This window comes from Aythya ferina (assembly GCF_964211825.1).
Source record: "Aythya ferina genome assembly, chromosome: 9".
NCBI classification, from domain to species: domain Eukaryota; kingdom Metazoa; phylum Chordata; class Aves; order Anseriformes; family Anatidae; genus Aythya; species Aythya ferina.
The window spans coordinates 26,563,644-26,587,041 of record NC_140305.1 but is presented as its reverse complement, the minus strand read 5'-3'; the positions used below and the strand labels follow the sequence as shown (position 1 = coordinate 26,587,041).

General features: G+C 45.3%; 1 protein-coding gene across 3 annotated transcripts in view; it reads left to right on the top strand.

Moving 5' to 3' along the window:
* RSRC1 (arginine and serine rich coiled-coil 1) overlaps positions 1–23,398 on the top strand; it is a 139,672-nt gene that overhangs the window by 114,524 nt on the left and 1,750 nt on the right. For all 3 annotated transcript variants that reach the window (XM_084530005.1, XM_084530007.1, XM_084530006.1), the window contains 2 exons: positions 21,181–21,287; positions 22,234–22,380. In XM_084530005.1, the coding sequence (XP_084386131.1) occupies positions 21,181–21,287; positions 22,234–22,380 (254 nt within the window). The remainder of the gene's footprint in view (positions 1–21,180; positions 21,288–22,233; positions 22,381–23,398) is intronic.

Genomic DNA, 23,398 nt, shown 5'->3' with positions numbered 1-23,398 from the left:
GTAGCATTCATGTGACAATACCAAGCAGTGCTAAATGTGCCAGAAATTTCAGCCAAATTTGAGAAAGTATTTTTAGCTGTCCTTAAAGCAACCTAATAACTCAAAAAGAAGTGATGTGTTAACACCGTATGACCAGCCAGTAGCACTGTTCTGTGTGCTGGATATGTTGCTGGATTAAAACAATAATCTGCACAACTAATTTGTCTGTGTGATGTCACCAAGTGCATGCACTGAGCTGTTTCCCAGTGAAATTCTGTGCACTGAAAGCTGGCAGGATCCAAGCTGTTTCCCTTTGCAATACAGTCGGTGGAAAGTTGATGTGTAATGCCTGGGTAATTAAAACAAATGTATTTTGCTTATATGTCAGAGAATAATGGGAAAAGATGTTTTCAGTTGTGTGACAAAGCCAGTGCAAACAATCAAGGGAGCCTTACAATTTCTCCCTTCAGCTGTGAATGCCATCTCTGTCTCAAAGAAAATATCTCACTTGTTCAAATCAAAATGAATCACTTAACTGTCTATGGCATGTATTACTTTGGAATTGACTTAAACATTTAAAAAAAAAAAAAAGTAAAAATATTTACATTCCTCGATGCAGTGGTTTTACTCTGGAAATATATGCTGTCATGCATTGCTTGCTGCAGTGAATTTTATCTTCATCTTGTTTGATTTAGATGAAGGTAGGTTTAAGGTTGCAATTGTTATTTAATACACTGAACAACCTCCATGGAAGTGTGTCCCTGGATCTCCCTGCACTCTGCCCCTTGCCTACCTCCAATGGCCTGGATGTTCGCTCAGTTGTGCCAGTAATTTAACCTCCCAGTGACCGTGACCAAGGTTTGAAGATGGTGTAATGGTCCAGGAGATCATGTATTTTTCAGAGTTGACCTTTTGATGGGTTCATCTTCTATGAAAATCAGCCCTGTGCCCAAATGCCAATCATATTTTGGGTAAGGGCGGGGTGTCATGCACGGAGCAGAGTAATACAAAGTAAAGCTGTTGAGGACATCCTGAAATTTAAGAAGTTAAGAGATTGGGATGTTGTTCATTCCATGAGATATGATAACCATTAGGCAAAACTGAAAAAAAGGGAGGAGGTGGGAGGTTGCGGGAGGTTGCTTGGGAATGTGGCAAGTGGAAGACAACAACAAAAGGGAACAGCAGCAATGTTTACAATTTTACTATGCCATCTCCTCCAGTCTTCTCTCATCATCTTTCTTTCCATTTTTTCTAATCTTATTTGAACATCTCCCTGCGTCTGCCCACTCTTTCCCTATCTTTGAGCACAACAAGTTGAACTTCAAGGCAAAGACAGAAAATTTAATTTAGCATGTATGGTGCCTTCATCTCTGCCCATCTCTCCTACGCCTTCCAGGTTCCAGAGTCTGATTCTGCTTCCATGCAGTCTGGGTCTAAGCTCCCACTACATTGCCATTTTTTGAAGAATGACACCACTTTCCTGGTGATGAATTTCCCGTTGTCCTGCTTGAACACCCTTATTTTTCAGGCATCCTCACAAACAAACAAGAGGTCTCAAACAGCTAACCTCTGCTAGCATTTCTTTCCCCACAGTGCCATTCATATCTTGGGCTGAGCTACTGCAGTTTTTTAGGGCTTGCTCCAAAGGCTCTGAATTTTAGGGAAGTCTTTACATATTTATTTGATTTTGGAATAAGTCCTTAGTAAGATTTTCAGGTGAGGGAAGTATATCCTACCTGTTTGCATGTTGCCACCTCTTCTCGGGTACCAACTTTGGGTGCTGTTTCTTTGGTCACAACCAAACTCTCATTTTCTTCCTTAGGTATTTTTTCTTTAGATGGAACTCGAGCCCCAAAATTTTCTCAAAGCAATTTGAAGCTTATTTGCACTTCAGATACAAACAAGCTCCTTTAAATCCTCCTGTGTGAATGAGAAAATTAAGTATATTTTGCAGGTCTGATTCAGTTGGTTGCAGCCCTACAGGATTTAGACGTTTTTATGTGATTTCCCACCCACTGTTTATTTCTAGATTTAGATGCCTTTAATAAGCTCCAAATCGTGGGACTCGCAGCGAAGTATGCTGAATGTATTTCAAAACTCTAATGTAATCTTTATTAAAAATTCATGCAATTGATTCCCTTCATCAGTTGTTTGTTTTCCAGAAAATAGTTGAAATTTTGGGTTTGCGTTATCAGGTTAACCCAAAGCAGCTAGCGTGTATTGACTGCCTAGAAAACGAGCTAGAAATCCCCAAGTTCACCCAGCTAACAGAGGATGAAATGGGCACTGGTGCTTCTTCAGTTTAGTCGTGTTCTGGCACGCCTTTACCAGCGGTATGAGATGGAGCTAACCGCTGTCCACCCGTCAGGCTCAAATTCGGAGGACTGGTTAATCCAGCAGGAAGCTTTCGCTCCTATCAGGTTCCCAGTAATTACAGGCTCATTTAGTTCCTGGTAAAGTTGTTGCTGCTGGCCCTGCACGGTTTTAGGTGTAATATTCAGGTCTCGCTGAGCTTCTCGTACCTAGAGCCCCTGCTGTGCTTGACAAAAATGAAAAATAGGACATAATTATCTGTGAAAAATTTGGACTAATCAATTGCATTTCTTTCTCCGTTTGAAAGAGGTTGGAGGTGTTCACATTTAATAAACTTTTAGTTTAATGATGTTTAAAAAACAGTGAGATGGATGCTAAGCTTTTTTTCACTTCAAAGAGCATTAGGCAGTCGTTACATCTGAAGGAAACGTTTGCTTTTATGTTAATTTTCTAATTATGTTATCTGGGATGCTCTGTGAGAAGGTATTAGAGACACATCGATGCTCCTGCCCGTTACACCTAAGCGGGACAAATGCCAGCGTGCACCCAAAGCAGTGTCGCCACCTCCGAGCCAGCCACTTCACCCACCCAGGACAGAGCTACGGGGCTGCAGACCCTTCTGGGAGCTGGGCTTCCTGGGCAGGGGGGGGGTCAGATTAAAGCAAAGTTGGGAGCAATTTGTCTCAAGTAAAACTTGCTAACATCATAGGTTCGTGGACAACTGCAGCTTCAAAGTAGAAGGCGTACTCCTGCTGCTTGTCCTGCAAGAGTCGCACGCGCTGTAGGTGGCTCAGTCCCTTTGAAGTCTCTGGTTTTTACTTTAGCTACGCCAGGAGTGTATTAGGCTCTCCGTAGAGCTCTTTAAGTAGACACTTAGGTATGAAAGAGGTCTTTTTGTCTGCAGGAAGCTGATGAATCCAGAAAACAAGTCCCAGGTTTGCAGTGATGGTGCTTCAGATCTGTGCTGCCCCGGTGCAGCCGAGCATTATGGCTCCTCTCATACTTTGGGACGATCTAATAGAGTAATAGAGCATCCAAACCACTTGCTTATATCCATGTAATAAGATTTGGGCACGATTTAGAAATCTGTGATGATTTTCAGTCAGGAGTACACCTCAGGCTGCCATGCTGTGTCTTTATAAAGATTCCCTTGTTCTGAAGAGGTTTCATAGCATGGATTTTATGTATATGTATCAATGAAGATCTGTAAAAATCTGTATGAATTGTCTAGCCTATCAAAATGGAAAAAACAAAGAAAACCCACCTGTGTGTTCCCATACACTGCTCTCCTAGCATCTAGCAGCTCGCTGATGTTTGCTCCCCTCTTTTCTCAGGACCGCTCCTGAGATCAGGCTGGAAGCAGGCGTTTTGCTCTGTTCTCTAACAGCCTTCACACTGCATCGTGCAGCTTCCATCTGTCACGTGTAGGCTTTCGATAGCTTTCTAGGAGGGTTAGGTGGAGCGAGATTATATGGATATCATGTTAGCAAATTGGTTAGTAATCTAGGAACTGGGATTAATAAACTGTTCTCATGTTCCTGTGTGGTTGTGTTCTTGCGGGAGAAGTCTCCGTCGTGTGATGGCTCCAGATGGCTCAAAGTTCAGGTGATCTCTCTCCTGACTTGTCTGCAAGATGGTGCTTGAGATCTTTGTAATTCCCCTTCTGATCATTTAAATGGACTGGGAGTGAGCAGAACTCATCGTGTCTGCCACGGTGCTTGGGGAGGATGGAGCTGGAAGTTTCTTCAGATAATTTTGCTTCTCCTAACTTCTTCCTAAGCTATTCTTTTTAATTCAGGAGGTTGCCAATAAGCTCTTGCTGTGAGTCCCCGTTGATCTCACCAGGCTGTAAAGCTGTGTTACGTTGGGGGGAGCTGTCCTTCAGTCTGCTGCTTGCTCCTGAAGCTCTGAACTTTGCTGAGCATCACCAGACTGCATGGCCAGCTTTAAATTCCTCCTCACGGATGATCCAAATCCAGCAGTCCGGTTCCTAAGGAAAGGAAGGGTGATGTGCAGAGCAGTGAGTTTTACAGATCAGATTTCCTCGAAGCTTTTTGGCTCTCCAAGTACTGTGCGTTTGGGATGGAGGTGGCAGCCCACGGGGTGTTGCGAAGCTTTGGTCTGCTGCAGGAAGGGGCGAGCGATAACTAAACTGTGTGTTATCTTGACCCATGCATTTTTTTGCATCTTTTCTTCCTTTTCTCTCCTGTCCCACTGGGGCTGAGCACCAGAGCTGCCGGCCGGGGCCAGCCCCCCGCAGCCATCTGCCTTCTGCGTGCGCGGCCGTGGGGAGGGCTCGCCGCGCGCAGGAGACGTTCAAAAAGCAAGCGGCTATGACAGCCGATCCTATAACCACCCATCTGGGACTGATCTGTGGTTGATTATGAGATTAGAATGTGTAACCAGGAGCACACAGCTGTCTAAGGCCCCTCGCCTTAGGTGACCCCCGTACCGAGCTGCGTGGCTGTTGCACGGGGTGAATTCCCCGGCTGCTGCGTTCGGGATGGAGCATTTCTGGGCTGTGCACAGGAATATATCTCATGTCATAGCGGTGGGGATAGTGGTTTAGTAGATATCTAAGGTTCCTGATCCAGGGATCTCTACCAACTCTCTCAAAATGAAGTTACAAGCTCTGCGGAGTTAAAGCTTTGTGTGTGCTTCGAGGCTTCACGCAGGACCGATTTCCCTAGGAAGAATCGCATTATCCCCGCTCGCTGACCCAGACGCGGTCAGCATCCCGACCAAATTGATGTTACTCACCTGGAGATAGACAGCTGCAGAAATAAGGCATCCTTCCCAGGTTCCAGATTTCTCGATTCAGCTTTGAGCCATGGTGATATCCATTTGGAACTGAAAAAGCTACTTGGTAAAGTATGGTAGTTTAGCTTAAAATACCTCCAGCTGGCTTTGCTGGTTCTGAGAACAAAAACCATTTTTGAAACCCTCAGCTCTCAGGGTTTCAAAGGCAACTCTGAAAATTTCAACTGAGGAAGAAACGGGAGATGGAGAAGTGGGATAGCCGGGGCCTTTTGTCTGGGCAGGGAAGGAAAGGGGCGGCTGGAGTCTGGGATAAGAAGGGGAGCGCAGTCGGTGGAAGTCAGGCGGTGCCGGGATTCGGAGCAAAGCCCAACCAGGACGGGAGGTGAAGGTGGAAGGGAGCTAACTCGCAGCAGGACCACAGACCTGCACCGGTGTGTGCTCACAGGCACGAGTGGGGTGGTGAGAGCACGAGCAGGGCGGGTGCACCTTGTCTGCCAGTCTGCCCTTTGGGAACCCTTCTAAACCATTCCGTTTGCCAAAAAAAAATCGGGCAGTGTGTGTCCCTTCATAGCATGTCAGCCGGGAGGGGCTGCGCTGAAAACCAAAGCAGGAGATTTGCTGTAGAAGATTGGGAGACAGCCTCCTGCCTGGAGGCTGAGCAGTCCAGAGGCTCAGTCCTGGCAAGGTGACTTGGGCTCCCCTTGGACACGTTAGCAGGCTGTGTTTGGGAAAATACGCGTGTGGTTTTGTCCTAATATCCCATGGTGAGGAACTCGTATGCGAGAAATTGTTTTGCCTGCAGGAATTTTAAAGGCTGAGAATAGAAAGGCGAAGGAGAAAAATGTTGGTTAGGGAATGAGGAACAGTGGTAAGTTACAGCGAAAGCAGGAGGAGAGCTGCTTTTCAATTTATTAATAAGCACCATGAAAACCGTCCCGTGGAAAAAAGTTCTGCAGAGAACAATTATGTGTATTTTTGATCGTGGGATTTTTCCTAAATTAGCTTCTATTGAGTAAGTGGAAAAAAAGGGAAAAACTATTTCAGGTTGATTTTTGAATACCCGCAGTGGTTTTATTTTGTGCTCAATTGACCGTAGTGGTTCCCTGCCCACCCTCCCAACCCTTTCTGGCTGCAATTCTAATAATGAAATTGTATAAATCCTGTAATGCCCAGTTGTAAAAGTCACCCTGCGTTTAGGCAGGCGCTGCCTGGTGATCCTTACTCCGTCTGCTCATATTCAAGCACGAGCATTTGCCTCGGATATCCATCGATTCGTCACCGAAGCGTGGTGAGCCACTTTCAGAGGTCTTAAAAAAAAAAAAAATAGAAAGAAATCAAAATGACTAATTCTCCTGATTATTGCATCTTGTATCCAGCGTGTTGCATTTTCCCAGCGCGAGGGAAGCGCGGAGCGGCAGCGGGTTCGTCCCCCGCCCCATCGCGAGGGTGTCTGAACATTACTTTTATTGTAATTTTATTGCCAAATCAGGTGTGAGATTAGATGTTGGATGTTACATGTAATCTGCTCAGAAATCAAATTATTTGACCTCCAAGCCCACCAGTCCACCCTCCTGCTGGTTTGCTGTTAAATATGCAGCGTTTTCCTGTCATGAATACAAATAGAGGACAAATTAGAATCTACAGACAGCTGACCTGAGCTCCAGATTAGAGACTAGGGGCTTGTGCTGTTTTAAATGTTTTAATTACCATAGTCCCTATAGCCAGTTGAAGGACACACACAAAAATCATTTTTTTTTTTTGTGCGACAAAAAAGCAAAGAAAGAAAGAAAAAGGCTCCCTCCTTCTCATTTGAATTTTTCAGTTTGATTACATTTGCACTTCCATTGGCTCTATGCTAATTTGCTGCATGAAATTAGGTCTATTAATAAAGAATGCGCTAGTTTAGCAAGAGTGTTTTCAATGGAGGTCTTTTTCCACTTTGTTTTTGTTTACTTGCTTCCGTTTGGGGCTGCCTGAAAATGACATCAGAATCTGGAGGGAATTTTCCTGCCAACCTTGATTTTAACTCCAGGCCTGGCAAGGCAAATCCAGAGTAGCTGAAATGTGTAACAGCAGCCCTGGAGATAATGCATGCAGCGTGCTGCGAAATGAAAACGTGTGTCCCTTCAACAGTCACCCAAAAATGTTGGACTGCATTACTGCAAGGTTTTTGAATCGTTTGTCTTGGCGTATCATGCATAATAATCCTTTATTTTTTTAAATTTAAATACAAGTTGTCTTGAAACACGTGTCCTGCAGTTGCACGGAGAGGCAGAACCGGGGACCCTGCGAGGCAGCCGCCGCTCCCAGCAGTACGTTGCCCGTAGCGGGGAGGCACAGATGGAAGGGTTGTGCTGGATAACAAGGCGAAGAAGTTTTTTAGAATGCAACTAAATAAGGTTCGTTCTTTTAAACCCAATCAATAAATAAATCAATGTGGCTGTGGTGCTTGCACCGGGCGGATATTATCCCCATGCCTTCATTCTTGGATTTGCATTTTTTGTTTCTCATGTGTGTTGGCCCAACGCTGAATTGATTAGTTATGCCTAGCTAGTAAGCAGTGAAACATTTTTATATACTCCAGGGAAATAAATTTGGCAGAAAATCAGCATGAGTAGATTTAATTATCACTCTGAGACCTTTTCCTTTTCTGGCTTAGTGATCCTGAAACTCTGTGTGTTTCACTGAAATCTGTGTGGACGCTAAGCTTCGCTTCCCAATTTGTTCCTCCACGCAATGATAAGCCAAGCAATTACTGGTTTATTGATTTTTCATCATGGCAAATTTAAAGTTGATTTTTTCCTGAAAAGGCAGGGGTGATTAAGTGTTTCCCCTCGGTTTAGTACAAGAGAGCTATGTGGCAGAATCTAATATCCTGAGGTCAACCTCTGCAGGCAGATAATACGGTGTCTTGGCCACGTGTTAAGGAGAGAAATCAGGGCTACAAATGTGATAGGATATATGTGGAGACAGTTTAATTTGCTCCATTTATATGAACAAGTCATGTGGCACATGCTTGGAAAACATCATTTTGAATAGGCTTGGAAATGAAGCCCACGTGGGTAGGAGGAATGAGGAAATGCAAAGAAGAGACGCATTAAAGCACTTAGTGTTAGAAGAAAATTGACCTTTAAACAGAAATAAAACAAAACTTCAATGCTTAATTCAAAGATTTTACTGAAATTTTTGTGTTACTGTGGTGTCACCTATGCTGCAGGTTCACCCTTGCAGTAAAAAATAAGTCAAACTGTTCAAGTCTGAAAAAGATGGGGTTTGTATCTGAAGGATTCTTCTAGCAACCCTGGTATGGAATGGCACCGAGCATTGTATGGCTTTCTTGGAACATGTGGGTTAACAGGATTTAAATCAGAATGGGAAAATTGTGCTTCACGCAGCAGATGTAATGCGTTGCCCTAGCCTAAATGTGCTTGTAAAGCAGTGCTTTATGGACTGGGATAAACGTGTGTTTATCTCTGCATGCAGTAGGATGGTTTAAAATAACTTTTCTCCTATCTTTATATTCTAGATTGAGTAAGTATCTAAATCTAATTCAAAATATTTTAAAAAGAAGGCGAACTTGTACTTAAGGAGGTGTTTTGATCAGTTTGGAAGAACCTCACCACTTCCCAACTGTCTTCTGGCATTTAACTCAGAGCTGTGGAGGACAGCATCAGGAGCAGGTTGCAGTGAAGGCATGGTAGAGAAAAGAAAGTAGTAGAAGTCTAACAAATCCGAGTGAAATGGATGAAATGTGGTTTATATAAATGCGTTGGACCCAAGCTATAGTATTGGAATCCAGATTTGCAGTGCCTGTATTTGGTTTGCCTGAAGTGTTATCATCGAAACAGCCTGGATTTGCGTCCTGAACCAACCCCATCCCTCCCATAGCCTCAGACTGCGCTTTTGATGGGGAAGTCTCGTGCTCAGCCAGTCTCAGTAGTAGTGCTAGAAATCCAGGAGTGCCTACGCACAACTCGCTTTTTACTAGGTGGTGTGAATGGAGTGCTCTTTTACGAGGTAGGACAGTTTAATTACACACTGAAAGCATCAGAACATTTGCTTCTGCTGTGCCTTCTGTGTATGCGTGCTGCCTGGTATCTCGCCAGCGTGATGCAATTAGCGCTATCCTTTCAGCTCCCACCGGCTTGCCCAACCCTTCAGTGGCAACAAACTGAGATCAGAATTTCCTACCCAAACTCCTCCGTCGGAAGCTCGATCCGCAGGGAGTGCTCCCCTCTGCCTCCCGCGCTGCTCTGCCTGACGCCTGGGCTGCATTCACCCAGCGCCTCCACCCAAACGGGCACTGCGCAGGCTGAGGGCGTAAAGCCCGCGTGGATTCTCAGGGATGTGGGGACACAAAGGAAAAATTGCTGTGTGCAAGAAAGGCTGGAGCACTGAACTTTTAGGAGATTATTTAATTTTAAATTCTGTACATATTCCAAACTACAAGCTCTGATTTTTGTACTCCCTTTTCAAGAGCTTTCGCAGAACGAATCTAACCAGTAGTGTAGGGTGTCCATGACAAAACCACGCATGGCACACACCGTTTTACTTAACACTTCCTTCAGTAAGAGTTGAAGGGCTGTACCGTGGTATAATTGATATGAAAAACACCGGCTGAACCTGCTACAAAAGGATTTGATTGCATGAGGTCAGGCCACGTAGCTGCAATAAGTTAAAGTGCTTTACTCAATGATACGGGAATATATTGGGATGCCCTTAAGTTCGTTAGTTATTGCCTTAGGTCATAGCTTGCGTTCAGTAAATTTTATCCAAGTTCATTGTTCTGGCGATGACCTGAACTCAGTCTGTTGAGTCTCCAAATTATTTAGTGTAGATATCATGAAAGAAATGCCGTGCCTGCTTCTATCCTTATGCCAAAATGCTCCGTGGTCGTCACCCCGCGCTGGGTGCCTCTGGCTGGGAGGTGCGCCCGTCTGCGAGGAACTCTTGGACTTCTTCACACCGAGTAACTGCAGAAGAGCGCAGGGTGAGATTTTGCAAAACGAGCAATGGAAACGCTTGCAAACATTCCGTTTTATTCCCACAGCGAAATTTCACCCTGTCTCATCACAATTGTAATTTCAAGTCTTTCCAGATTTGCCTTCGTAATGGCAGATTTTGAGCAAAGTGCAGGGCTCTGCAGCTCCACCCTCCGCGTCCCCTGGGTGCGGATGCTGCTTCATTAGGCTGACACAAACACCTGGTGTTGCGCTGCCGGTCTCGGGAGGCTGTTTCAGCATCTGGCACACACTGTGATCTTTTTTCATGTGCGTTTAATCTTTTTATTGACGTTTTATAATTAAAAGTAAGCAGAAACAAATCAAGGATAATATTAAAAAAAATGTGAAGTTTTGTGCAGTTGCGGTGGCAAAGGACAGCGTATTAGGAAAAGCATCTAAATAGCAGTTAAAAATGTGAAGGATAAAATTGCCGTGTGAACCTTGGCGTCCTCATCGGCCGTCTTCCCCAGCGCAGCTGATCACTAGCCCTGGGGTCGATGCACCCCTGAAGATAATGGCTTCTTCGCTAATCAATCCCGGGGTTTTTATTAAAGCTCCTGTAATTAATAACCACTTTGGAATGCGTTTCTTAAATTTGGGGCTGCTCTGTGCCTGTCCTTCTCGCAGAAGATGGTGGCCTCCCGCAGCTTCCCATCCTGTGCCCCCTTGGCCATGCACCCCGCAGGTCCCCCAGCAGCCGTGGGGTCTCTCCCTGCCCCATCCCGAGCACACGGGGGACCCTTTCTTTCATGTGTTTGTTCATTTTGGGAAGGGGGAACAAGGGAGAAAGAGAAAACTGATCCTGAACCCCTGCGTGCTGCAGATGTCATGCTTGCTGGAGAAAGCCTGGGCTTATTTACCTCTGCCTTTTGCTGCTTTTATGAGGCTGCCACTCGCAGTGGCTGTTCAGAGCTGGTTTAGCAGCCCTCCAGCTGCGGGCTGTCCGCACAAAATACTGTTTTGAAGATGAAGCTCTGAAGGGAATAAAGCAAATACCATAGGTGGGGTGGCAGTTTGTCAAGAAACCTGCACCGTGTTCAGTGCTGCTTTCCAGTTCGGGTGGTGTAGAAGTGAGAAGTGCTCCAATACAGGGCTCTGTTGAGCAGGAGCCGTCCCCAGCAGCTTCCCTGCAGAAACCTCATGTACTGCTCCTCGGCCAGATGGCCCATCAGTCTTAAAAGTGTCTCAGATGCCTTTCACCCACTCGCTGTCTGGGTTTGTGTAAAAAATGTGAGCCAGAAGGGGAGTTTCAGGAGCAGTAAACGGGGTGGCATCGATGTGGGGTAGCCCTTGCCTGTAGATGCTCCCCGCGTGCTCGCTGCGGTTCAGTACCCACCCAGAAGGTGGGCTGCTTGTGTATTGTTCATGCATGCTTTGACTCCACACAACTAAGTTTTGGAGGGAGAACTTATTTACAAAATATTACCCTTATTTAGATTTATTTAACTTAAAAGTGCTCTGACCAGCAGCAGGACTTGGGGATAGTTCTCTCGATTTTAGAAGTTTGGTGGCAGTGATTCCAGAAATGGCAAAGGAAGTGGCACAGAAACATAAATTGTTATCGTTGTGGTGAGCTAGTGTTCCTCAGCACCAGGTTGTGGAGCCAGGAGCTGGCTGCACACAGGAGCCACAGGCTCTGTGCAAGAAAACAGGACTCTGGGCGATGGGGCTGCACGCACAGCGGCTCCCACACATCTTCCCCTTGCCTGACTCGGGTGAATGCCCAAATTCAGCAAGCTCCTTTTAAAATTGCCCTAAAACTATGGGTTTTAAATAGCACCGTGGCCTTTTGTGAAAAACATCAAAGCTGATGGATTTACACAACTGTGGTCTGATTCTAGGGAAGGACAGGAGCACGGATCCTGCTCACGGAGCGCGCACGGCTCCCGAGCATCCGTCAGGCTTGTGCCTACCTGCAGGCAACTGCACTTGGTGGAGGGAGCTGACGCTGCCTGAAATATCGCCGCGCTTTTTCAGGGTTATGAAGGTACATTCTTCACCTGGGAAAGAGGAATGGTTTATTTTAATCCTCGAGTTTGCATATGAATAGTCTGAGATTTGGCTTTATTGCGCGCATTAGCTGAAAACCCATGGAGCAGGAAAGCAACGCACAGAGCCTGTGGAGAGTTACAGGGAAATTGCAGTGCGCCCTTATTTGAAGGAAAAGTAGATTAAAAATAACTACTTCCCTTATATCATCTGTGGAAGTGTCTTGTTTTGCTCCTGTATTAAAATACAAAGCGGCATTTATCCCTTTCCGTACACAGTTATGGAGGGAAGAAATCAGATAAATTCTCCTTTGGAATGAAGCCCATTAATACAGGGGATGCTTTAAAAGAGACAGAATAGCAACAAGGTGTGCAGAAATATTAAAACTATTTTGCAGCTGGTATTTGAAACGTTTTATTTTAGTGAGGACTGTGGGTTTAATTAAACTTTCATTATCACACCCGGGAGGATCAGGCCCTACCTAGGGAGGTAACGCAGGTTCAAAGCTAAAACCTCACCTGACAAAGTTATTTTCCCTTCCCTCCCGTCCCCCAAAAGAGAAATGCTGCTTACAATGGGCATGTGCTGTATCATCAGCATCATGTTAAAAACCACCTCTTCCAAATCCTTTCAGAGGCGTGCTTTAGGTTAACCAGTGCTGGGAAGGTGCTGGGAGGGGGCACACACGTACACAGTTGCAGGGGCCAGCACATACTACGATTTTAACTGCTTCTATTCTAAAAATGGGAATGCAGACAAACTCACGTTCTGTCTCACCGGGCAATTTATGACTTTTTTTTTTAACAAATTAAAAGTCTTGAAATTGTCTTCAAAATTTAAGACAGACGACAAATAAACACTGCGCCTGTATGTCATTGATGTTGTGTTTTTTACTGTCGCTTTCGTGGCCTTTCTTTGTGCTAAAGGATAAGTCTGAGACAAGCATCAGTTAAGGTAATGGGATTGTAAAGCAATCACGTAATTAGTTATCTGACTTCAATCATCTTAGAGAAATTTATAGCTACGTATTGAAAAGCTGCGTCCAGAAGGGAAAATAAACAAGGGCGTGTGAGACGGGGCGCGGGGGAGCCCTGGCAAAAACCCCGGGTAGTTCCCATCCTGCCAAGCCCGAAGGGCTGCCCCAGGCCCCGCAGAAGCCCTCACGGTGGGGACTGCAGCGGGGTGTCCCCCGAAAAGCAAAAAGGGCTGTGGGACGTGAGGGCACCAGTGCCGTCATCTCCCCCTCCTCTGGGTCATGCGTTTGTTTTATTAACAGAGAGAGAAAATCCTGCTGAAGAGGAAGCTTAAGCGTGTATTTGTTGCTGCTTTTTAGATCCCAGCGTTATTTAAAAACAAATAAATAAAGCTCGGAGGTAGGCGGGGGGGTGGTGAGCTGTTGGTTTCCAGCTGGTAGCAGCCAGCAGCAGCCAGGGGCTGGGTCAGTGCCGCGGCGCCGTGCACGTGGTTCGTCCCTGCATCGTTCAGAGAGGTTGGTCCTGCAGCAGTCCCTTCCGAGGAGCTGGCATCTCGAGAGCGCTGCCCCATGGCACTGCAGTCCCTGCCTTGGGGTGCCAGGAGATCAGCATGCTTCTGGGACCTTCCCCCTATTTACTTATTTCCCCACACAAGAATTCTCCAGCCATGTAAGGCGTCCCTATTCATCCGTTAAATATTTCTCTTAAATCCTGAGGTTTGGTCTTTAAATTTCCATTAATTTGCACTGTTTGGTCTGTTGAGGTTTTCATTTGTCAAAATTGTTAGCTCTCGGGTATTAGTTACTCAAGTATTGATGTGCAGCTTTGGCCTGTTGGCTATCAATTGAAATCAGAAAATCAATGGACTTAATAGCTGCTCATTACGCAGTTGATGCATTTGCAGGGCTGAGCCGGGTATCGTCAGCGACCAATCAATTCAGTCAGAAACTATTACACCATCACTGCCAGAAACATTTTCATGGTGTTTTGGTGTGTTTAGAGTTGACCTTAGCAAAATCACCCCCCTGTGGGGTCCTGGGGGGCAGCACGGGAACCCCAGGGACCCACAGCGGGGAGAAGGCAAAGGCAGGAGCATTATTTCGGTCTCATATTTATGGTCGCTCATGGCAGCGCTGCCTTGGCTGCCTGTTCCCCGTGGCTGTAGCACAGTGCGTGGCGGGGGCATCGGGGGCTCCAGGCTCCCGTGCCAGAGGACACACGTTCCTTCTTGCTTTGCACCTTCAGGAAATCACAGCAGAAAAATTGTCGGCGTGTTGAAGGGATGATTCCTAAAAGTTGGGGGTCGTGTAAGATCGTGCCCCCATCCTGGCAATGTAGATGTAAGGAGGGAACTTGGTGATTAAACCTTGTGAAATAGTGGAAAAGGAGGAGTCAGGTGTATCAGTCACAGACCACAGCCGTGCTCTAACTTTCTGTCAGAATGTGGCCTTAGACAAGTCATGACGATGTTGTTCCACCGAGGGATGGCCCTGTGGATTTTAAACAAATTACTTATTTGCAGCCACAAAAAATGTAGCTTTGTGATTTGAAGTGCAGTCCTGCAGAAACACACGCGTTTGGTCAATGTTCCCATGCAAGTCAACACGCCAAATTTAACAGAAATCACCAGCTCAAAGCACCAAGCATCTACGTATCTGGTAGTTATTATTTTTAAGTCTGTACCACTGTTCTCCAAAACAATTGCTAGAAAGTCGTGCCATTCATTTTAAGCAGGTATTTTTCCCAACTGGAAATAGCTTATTAAGGGTTATATAAAGTAATAGGTTATTAAAGTCAAAGAGAAAACCCAGACACTCGGTAAACACGCAGGATGAGTGAAGTACAGACGAAATTAATGACATTGAAGATGACATACATAATTATAACAGAAAGGTCAGGGTAGGTGGCAGTTTTCCCAAGTATATAGAGTGTCAGAAAAATCCCCCAAGTATATATTTTAATTGAGTTATGTTTTCTTTCCTTCACGTTGAGGCATTAAGGTTTTACCCCGTTGCTGGCTCTGTGCTCCTAGAATTTACCATGGCAAAATTCCCAGATCTGCGTTTTGACAGTAAAACCACATCATGCGTAGGCTCCTTCCAGGAATGAAATACAACTTTGTATTTGCCTCCAAATCATCGCCGTCATTTTTTGGTTTTAACAAAAACAGATTTAATACACAGGAAAACAGCTTTGACAAGAGCGAAGATGAATCGGACGCTATTTAAGACGTGTGAGAAACCTGTGAGAAGTGTAAGGAGCCAGCAGCCGTGACACAAACAGAAAACTACGGCAAAGAGCGGACGAACTGCGAGGAGACCGTGCGTGGCGAGGAGCTGGGTTGCTCTCAGAGGTGCCGTGAGCCCCGCGCAGAGCAGCAGCCCCTCTCCTCTGCTCCGCTCCGACGTCGTGCCCAGGTCCAGCGCCTCTGGCAGGGCTGGGGCCAGGCTGCAGATGGAAACCCTTGCGGCAGCAGCCAGCCACACGCTGTCCCCTTGAAGAGTTATGCTTACTGAAAAGGAGAACAGAACAGAAAAACAGGCACGGTGCAGCCAGCTGCTTGGGCTTGGTTTTCCTGGACAGAGCCTGGCGTGAAGTTTTTGCGCCAGCAGAAGCAGAAAGCGGGAGGGAGGAGCTGGAGGGACGGGCCACCACGCCTCGAGCAGCACCAAGGCCTTGTCCACAGGGACGGGAGCCCTCAGGGGCTGCGTACCATGGGGAACACCCTCACTGCGCATACCCCCCAGAGGAGGCAGGTAGTTGAACTGTTTTCCAATAGCAGTTGTAAGAAAGTGTTTTTTTTTTTCATTTTCTTTAGCCTTTGATTTGTCGCCAGCCACCGTCCCATGTGTGCTTCTCTGCTCTCACCGTGTCGAGGAGAAAGCGCTCAGGGCGTGTGCACAGAGCTGAAGCACATCTCTGCGAGCACACGGAAATCAAGGAAAAAAAAAAACAACACAGAATTAAGCATTATGACTTTTAAGTCCATAATTGCAAATTATCCACTGGATTTCTCCCTCAGTCAGTGTTGCTTCCTCTTGGACAGTTTAGTTAGTAGGAACTGTTAATTATTTTATAGGCTCGTTACTCGACAGGCAGGTCTGTACTTTATTTTGCTGCAGCTATTCAAACCTCACCTTAAAAACAGCATCAGGAATTTGTTCATGGGCTGTGCTGGGGGCTCACCACCACAGGATCTACGTGTTCAAGCTGTTGATGTTTCATCTTGCCACCGCCCCGCGAGGTGAGCACGCGTTATTCCTTCAGGGATGTTAAGAAGAGAGCAGAGAGGGCAGCACAGCAGGGCTTCGGGTTTGGAGAGCTTTAAAGGCAGAGCATGCCGTCGGTCCTCACCGTCATCTGCAGCAGCTGCGTTTCGAGTAAAGTCCGGGGGGTTAAATTGTGGGTGTGCTTTGGATGTGACTGTGCGAAGCTGGATGCAGGAGCTGGGAAAAGGTTAAGCCCAGCTCAGTGCTCGGGCAGAAAAGTAAGACGTCTCGGTACAGCAGGAGCAAACGGGATCATTCCCAAATGTCCTGATTTGCCTAAACAAAGGTGAATTTTGGCTAGGAGGACAGAGGCATTCTTGGCACGAGCCTAATGGGTCGAAGAAGCATGTTCGAGTCTCTGGGCATGGAGCCTTTTTCCCAAAAAAAAAAAAAAAAAAAAAAAAGGCATGAGTTAAGGAGCCTGTGAAGTTAGGGGAGACCGCTTCTTGGTTAAATTCATCAGGAATTGGATCCGTTTGTATGAACCGCAGCCCCTTGCGTGGAGTCTTTTATCCTCAGCTAAAAAATGTTGTTTTGTTGATCTTCGTGACTGTGCCAATGTTACATGTGGACTTACTCATGTCAAATGTATTTATTTGGACGAGCAGAAGGAATCCATGGGATAAGTGTGAGACTTAGCTGAGAAGGCATTTTCTTGTTTGTGCTGGCTAATGCCTCAGTGTGGTGGGATTTTTGAATACATGTGCCTAGCACCAGTCAAATATGACATGTTTAGGTGGTATGAACAGCATCGTTTCATGTACCAACTAAAGGCCTGGCCCAGTGAAGAGCTGGAAAAGTAATTCTGGAAAAAAATACAATTTCTGCTCAGCTATTTTTCATTTAGCCACTTAAATTGTGTTCGGTGTTTGAGGGTAACCAGAGGTGGTTCTTGCTACTGTGCATTTCCCCTGTTGTGTTACTGAGAATCAATATATGGACTGGAATAAAAGCATGGAAGTTACTGCTATTGACACCAGCAGCACCGTGGCACCGTGTGTCAACGCGCAGTGCGGGGGAATTGTTCAAACCCAGATATTTCATAGCTCCTCTTGGAGAGCCTCCGCTCACGGTGCCGCACGCTGCAACGTGCAGGAGAAAGAATCGTGGGGCATGTGCAGTCGCCCGTCCTCAGCTTTCAGCACGGCTTGCTGAAGAGCAGACAAAGAAAGGTCCACGAAAAACCCCGTGAGGGTGTGCGGGTCCAGCACTGCTGCCCACGTCCCGGTGCTCGTCCCGTTCCCAGCAGGTCTCTCAAGCACCCGTCTCCTCCCGCGTGCCCGGCACATGGGGCCAGAACGGGACCGGCTTCGATCCTGCCAGTTCTGTGCTGCTGCATGGGGCACGGCTGGGTGTGGAAATACTTTTATTTATCCGAAGGTGTCCGAGAGACGCGTGTCAGCTCAATATAGACAAATTGCTACACATTAAATGTATATGCAATAGATGCACTCGTTAGTTTGTACATACAATACAGAGGTTATCGGGGATACAGATATATAAAAGATAGAAGAACCCAGTAATTGCCTTTAAGATCAGAGCACAAAGCATTACCTTGGATTTTACAAGGCCAGCGAGCAACAAAAGAGCAGTAATTTATGAGCTCAGCGTAAAAGAATAGCATAATTGCATTAAAAATTAATGCTAATGAACACTAAAATGGGGAAGGTGGTTATGATGAAAGTTTGTATTCATCTTCCCTGGTTTGAATGATGGCTGGTGGCTTGATTAATGGCTTAATTTCTATCAATTAGCGGGGAAAAATCTCCTACGAGACAAGGGTAAATTGAGCATTGAATTACATATCTTGCTTTTGTGTGCGGAGAAAAAAGAGCAGCGGATCCCTGCTATTAGCCACGGTGACAAATGCGGCGTGCCCGGCGACGTCGGCAGGCCCAGCGCAGGCAGCAGCGCGGGGCTGGGCTCGGGGCGGCCCCGGCTGCCTGCGGCCTCGCACCAGCACGGCTCGAAGCATCCACCACCTTCAGCGCCGTGTCCTAGCGCTCTGCGAGCCCGCTTTGCCTTCCTCCTCCGTGTCTGTAAATGTCCTCGAAGGCTGCGGGGTGTGAGTGGACGCGGGGAATGGCAGGCATGGAAAACCCGCAGGGGTGAATTTGGCGCGGGTGCAGAGAGGCGGCTGCTCGTGGCTGCCCCTGCTGCAGTTCAGAGCTCAGCGGCTGAAGTTTCCCCATTTGATTTGATTTGAGCCCCGATATTTCTGTTCTGCTAAGGAAAGGATGTCACTGTGCAGACTTGTTTTGAAATACCACAAAGGGTGGGTGATGTGGCTGTAGTATAGTTAAGCAGGGGATCGCAGGTGTGAGAGTACTTAGAGCTGAACTACAGCTGAAGCAGTACGTGCGCAGTAGGATCAGGATTCCGCGGTATCACCTCATGGTAACCACCCAAAGTAATGCCAGGTGAAGGGGAAAATAATTTCCTTTTCAAGCCGGTTTGTCTGTTTGTGTTTTCTTTTCATCCTCAGCTCATAAACAAAAGAGCAGAAGACAGCAATTTGTTCTGTATTTCCAAAGATTTCCCTTAACATATATTATATTTTAGCGGGTCAGTTCAATTAGCCAGGTATATCCCTTTAAATGTAATTAGTTAAATACGAAGAAATATATTCTGAGGAACATCATAGGTTTATTTTGACGTTGCCTCGATTCTTAAGGAGTTTTCTTCAAGCAGCTTAGGAAGAGGGATCGGTTCATTTTCCCAGTCAGGGCTATAGATTAGCAATGAATCCAGTGAGCATTACAACTTTGCACCTAAATGCCATACAAGAAATATATAAAATAGATTTTTATTTGATTTAAAACAGTTTGATGGGTCACTCACAAGGTGCTGCCCACTTAATGCTTCTGCTCCAATACCTGTTAAATTCATAGCAGGATTCAGCAGCGGTTTTGTCTTTAGGAATAAGCAAACAAACGGGAATGTGTCAGGTGGGGCTTGCAGGCGAGTCGCTTCTTCCTTTATCTGATTCCCCGGCGCATCTAATTACTGCGTGTGTGAAATTTGGGGATAGCATCTCAGGCATCCATCCGACAGAGGTATACGTTTTGTTTCTAAGGGGGCATTGCAGATTCCTGCTAACACAGACCAACCATGGCTCGGGCAACCGGGGCATAGGGATCCGCAGATTACTCCAAAATTAGTTTAGGTGAAGGCTCCCTGGCAGAGTTGGCTTCATGGTGGGAGGCAAAAAGAGCGACAACGGCCACTGGTACCCGCGTGGCGCTGGGCAGGGCCGGCCGCTGCCCCCGCTGCTCGCGGTGCGGTGCGGTGCTGTGCACGGTGCTGTGCTCGGTGCTGTGCTCGGTGTGCTGTCAGCGGGCCGCGGCTGCTGCCATTGATCATCGTTCTTGCTGCTGCTGGAATGGCCTATTTATAAAAAATGGCCTCAACAATCCCTAACGCGATATTTAGCTTGTTTTTTTCACGGTAACACAGTAAAAAGACTTGCTGGGCAATGAGTTAGTATTGATTTTTTTTTTTTTTTTTGTCTGTAGCCTCTTAGCTTTCTGACTCCATTATTTTTGATTTTACTATGAAATACATATCCTTCCCACTGACATCTGACAAACAACATATGGAAGTCATTTTATCTACCAATAATGCGTTTGTCAAAAATATCATGCGCTAATGGGTTCTGCTTCCTCCAGTCCATTTTCCCCAAGTTAATGTCACTGATGTAATTCTAAACATTTAGTGATTTTTGCCCCCTTAATAATTTGTCATTCCTATAGGTTTGGGTAAGATTCGCATAGGGTACTGTAGCAGGCTGGGAACTGGCCATAGGCTGTGCGTTACAGAGCTGAGCAACTGGTTTGAAGTCCACATTCACCGACTTATCTCTGATCCTCAGAGCTCAAGGAACTATGATTTCCTCTCTCTAGGAGGGCATTGGTATATTTAGTTTTGTACTTCCCATGGGATCTTTAGAAATCTTTTCTAGAAAAGAAGTCCTTAGCTCCAAGCCAGCAGAACTTTTAAACGCGAGCTTAATTGTAAGCAAGCAATTTTTTCCTTTTTAACCCAAAAGAATTACACTTACGTACGAACTCAAGCTTTGCTGTAGCGCAGCTGCTGGCCTGAGTTTTGCCAAAGCTGGAGCTTTCTGGAGGCTTCTTGCAAGTGGTATCTCTTTTGTCTGCTTCATCCGTGCTCTAGTGCTCTTCACAGAGCCTGCCCCACCATACGGGTGCAGAAAGCATGTTCAGAAGTAAATAAGCTGGAGATAAACTGGTTAATGTTGTAAGTGGGAGCATGCAGTTAGAAGAGTGAATTCAAGACTTGCTTGTCACTGCAGTTAGACCCAGAAGTTGGTAACAAAGATTAACTGCGCTCTGAATCTGAAGAAGCAAAAAATGAAACCGGCAGTAAAGCAAACACATTTTTGTCAGCTGTACTGCAATGACCAAGCCGTACAGAACTAATGACGTAGCTTGTCACCAGAACTGGGGTGGTGGCACGTCTCTGGGCATCCACAGCCAAAGCAAAATTCACCTTGGTACAAGGAGAAGTGGTTTTACTACTGCATGGACTCCACTGGGTTGGTTGTTCTGGCCACAAACCCTTAACCCTTACCTTCTCTGGGAAATTCCTGTGCCATAAATCTAGCAGTTGTCCTGCAAGGACTTCTCCAGCAAATTCTTAAGTTAGCATCTGGAATGGTGGCATCCCTTCAACGGTGATGGCCCACTGACTGTTGTTATTTTTACTAAAGGAGAATGATTTTTTGCGTAACAGAATACTTTGGGCTACATTGCAAGTTTTGTTTTTTTCCTGGCATGCGCTGCAGTAAGATATATTCAAGACATTGCTTAGACACAGCTTTTATCAGAGGCTTACAGTAATGTGTACTGACATTGCACCTTCTTTTTGTAGAGCAAGCCACCCTAGTAGAGCAAGTGAAACGAGTGAAAGAAATTGAAGCTATTGAAAGTGACTCCTTTGTTCCACAGACATTCAGATCAAGTAAAGAAGTCAAAAAGGTAAGTTTTCAATATCCTTTCTTGGTGCGTAATCCTTTCAGAGTCAGGTGGATTCTACGCTGTGAATACAGTTTCCACTGATGAAAGAGCATCGATGTTGACAACCCTAAATCCCACCACTGGAGTCAGAGTTTGGACAGCGACTCTCTGGAGTTCTTGTGTGGTGTGCAAGGAAGAACACGTTTAAGTGTGTAACAGTTCCAGCGAAATCCACTGCTTTGATGGTACATTGTAACTAAGCTGCACAACTCCAGTTTTTAAAAATTATTTTTAAATCATAACAAGTCATTAAGATTTTTTTAAGGAAAAGCAGAAGGATTAAAATCCAAAAGTAATCAGACACTTACATTGCAATTAAGGGTAGAGATCAGTGCTTTTAATTCTTCTGAACTGAAAACAGAGTTCAGGACTATTCTTACTCACTGAAACAAAATGACCTCATTTTCAGACAGCTTTCCAAAAACCTGATGTGAGACATCCAGGCTTCAGAACTGTACCTGCATTTGGGCTGCCAAGTTTTCTAGGGAACTCGGGCACTTTTGTCTTTGGCAGCATGTAAGCAAGGTGTTGGTTCAGTTTTTCCACCTGACAGCAAAGGATTTTGAATCATCACTGTATGATTCCCCAACATGCAGATTATTGTTTTTCCAGAAGTATCTGAGAAGTTCATGCAGCTTCTTCAGAAGGTGATCCAAAAAGAAAAACAAAGCTACAGTTCTGCAAGCTCTCTCCTTGCCTTTGGCAGTACTTCTTCCTCTCCGTGTGTTCGGTCTGGAGGTGTTAGTCCATGCCCAGGCAGTTCCTGCTAAGCACGCTGAGAAGTATTCGCGTGAGGATCCTTTTGTGGGCATGTGTGCAATTCAAAGAAAGTTGAATGCTTGGTTAAGATCCTGTCGTGCTTGGGAGTTTGAGGATAAAATACTCAGATGTGTTTCTTTCTTTTTAGTCAATAGAGCCTGCTGAACTAAAACATGAACCTGTAACAATAGGAGCGGGAACTGTTGAAGCATCTGCTCCTGAAAAAGAAACAGCACCTGCCAATATCCCTACTGCCATCAAATACCAGGACGATAATTCTTTAGCACATCCAAATGTAAGTGTGTCAATATTTACCTTATCTTTAGAACAACGCGGCCCATTGAATGAGAGCAGGTTCACATGACCTAACAACAGTTTTGCCCATCAAATAATTTGTGGTCTGAAGACTGTTTACTAATGGGCCGCTCGCTGGCTCAGAAAGGATTACTTTCCTTGCATAATCCAACAGAGAAAAATGACAAGAGGAGGTTCACCAGCTTCTTGGCTAAAAGCCACGTGAACACAAGTGAAACATCTTTTTTTTTTTTCCTCTTTTAATTAAAAGAAGAAAAAAAAAGACTTTTCACTTGCATTTTAACTGATATTATGTATTTTAACAGACATTTCTGCTAAGTCCTGTTACTGATTGAGTCACCTGACCTGGATAGCAAAACCAGTGCTTGGCAATAGAAACGCAAGAACAAATACTTAGGGATTTAGAAAAGTTAGATAGGAAAACTAAGCACTGAAAACCTTTATGAATGTTTTAAGATTTTCTTAGAGGGAATTGTGTTGAGAAGCTATCTGATCATTGTAAAAAATGTTTAAAAAAAAAAAGTTCTAAGTTTTATTTTCAGTTATACAATGGGAAAAATATACAATCATACTCATTTATCCAGTCAAAACACCAAGCTCTGTTAAAAAGTAGTGCAGTTTTTGAGTTGCAAACACATTTTATAACAAAGTAACTCACTGGTTGACTGTAGGGGAATTTTAAATCCTTTCCATGTCCATAGAAATTGAGGAAAAGAATTTTTAAGGATTAGCAAGTTAAAAATTACTTGCAGTAACTAAACTAATGCAAGTTTTGAATAATGGATATGGCTACCGATGATGCAAGACCTATGCAAAACAACAAACTCATCGTTTCAGAGGGAGACTGAAGGTAGAATATCTTGGCTTTCAAATTACTGGCGTCTCAACCTTTACTACTGTGTTTGTTTCACTATTTTAACACCCACATGCCGCTGAGCTTCTGTTCTTAGCATTGAAATAGTCAGTATGCATTTCAACACACTGTAACAAACAGAAAG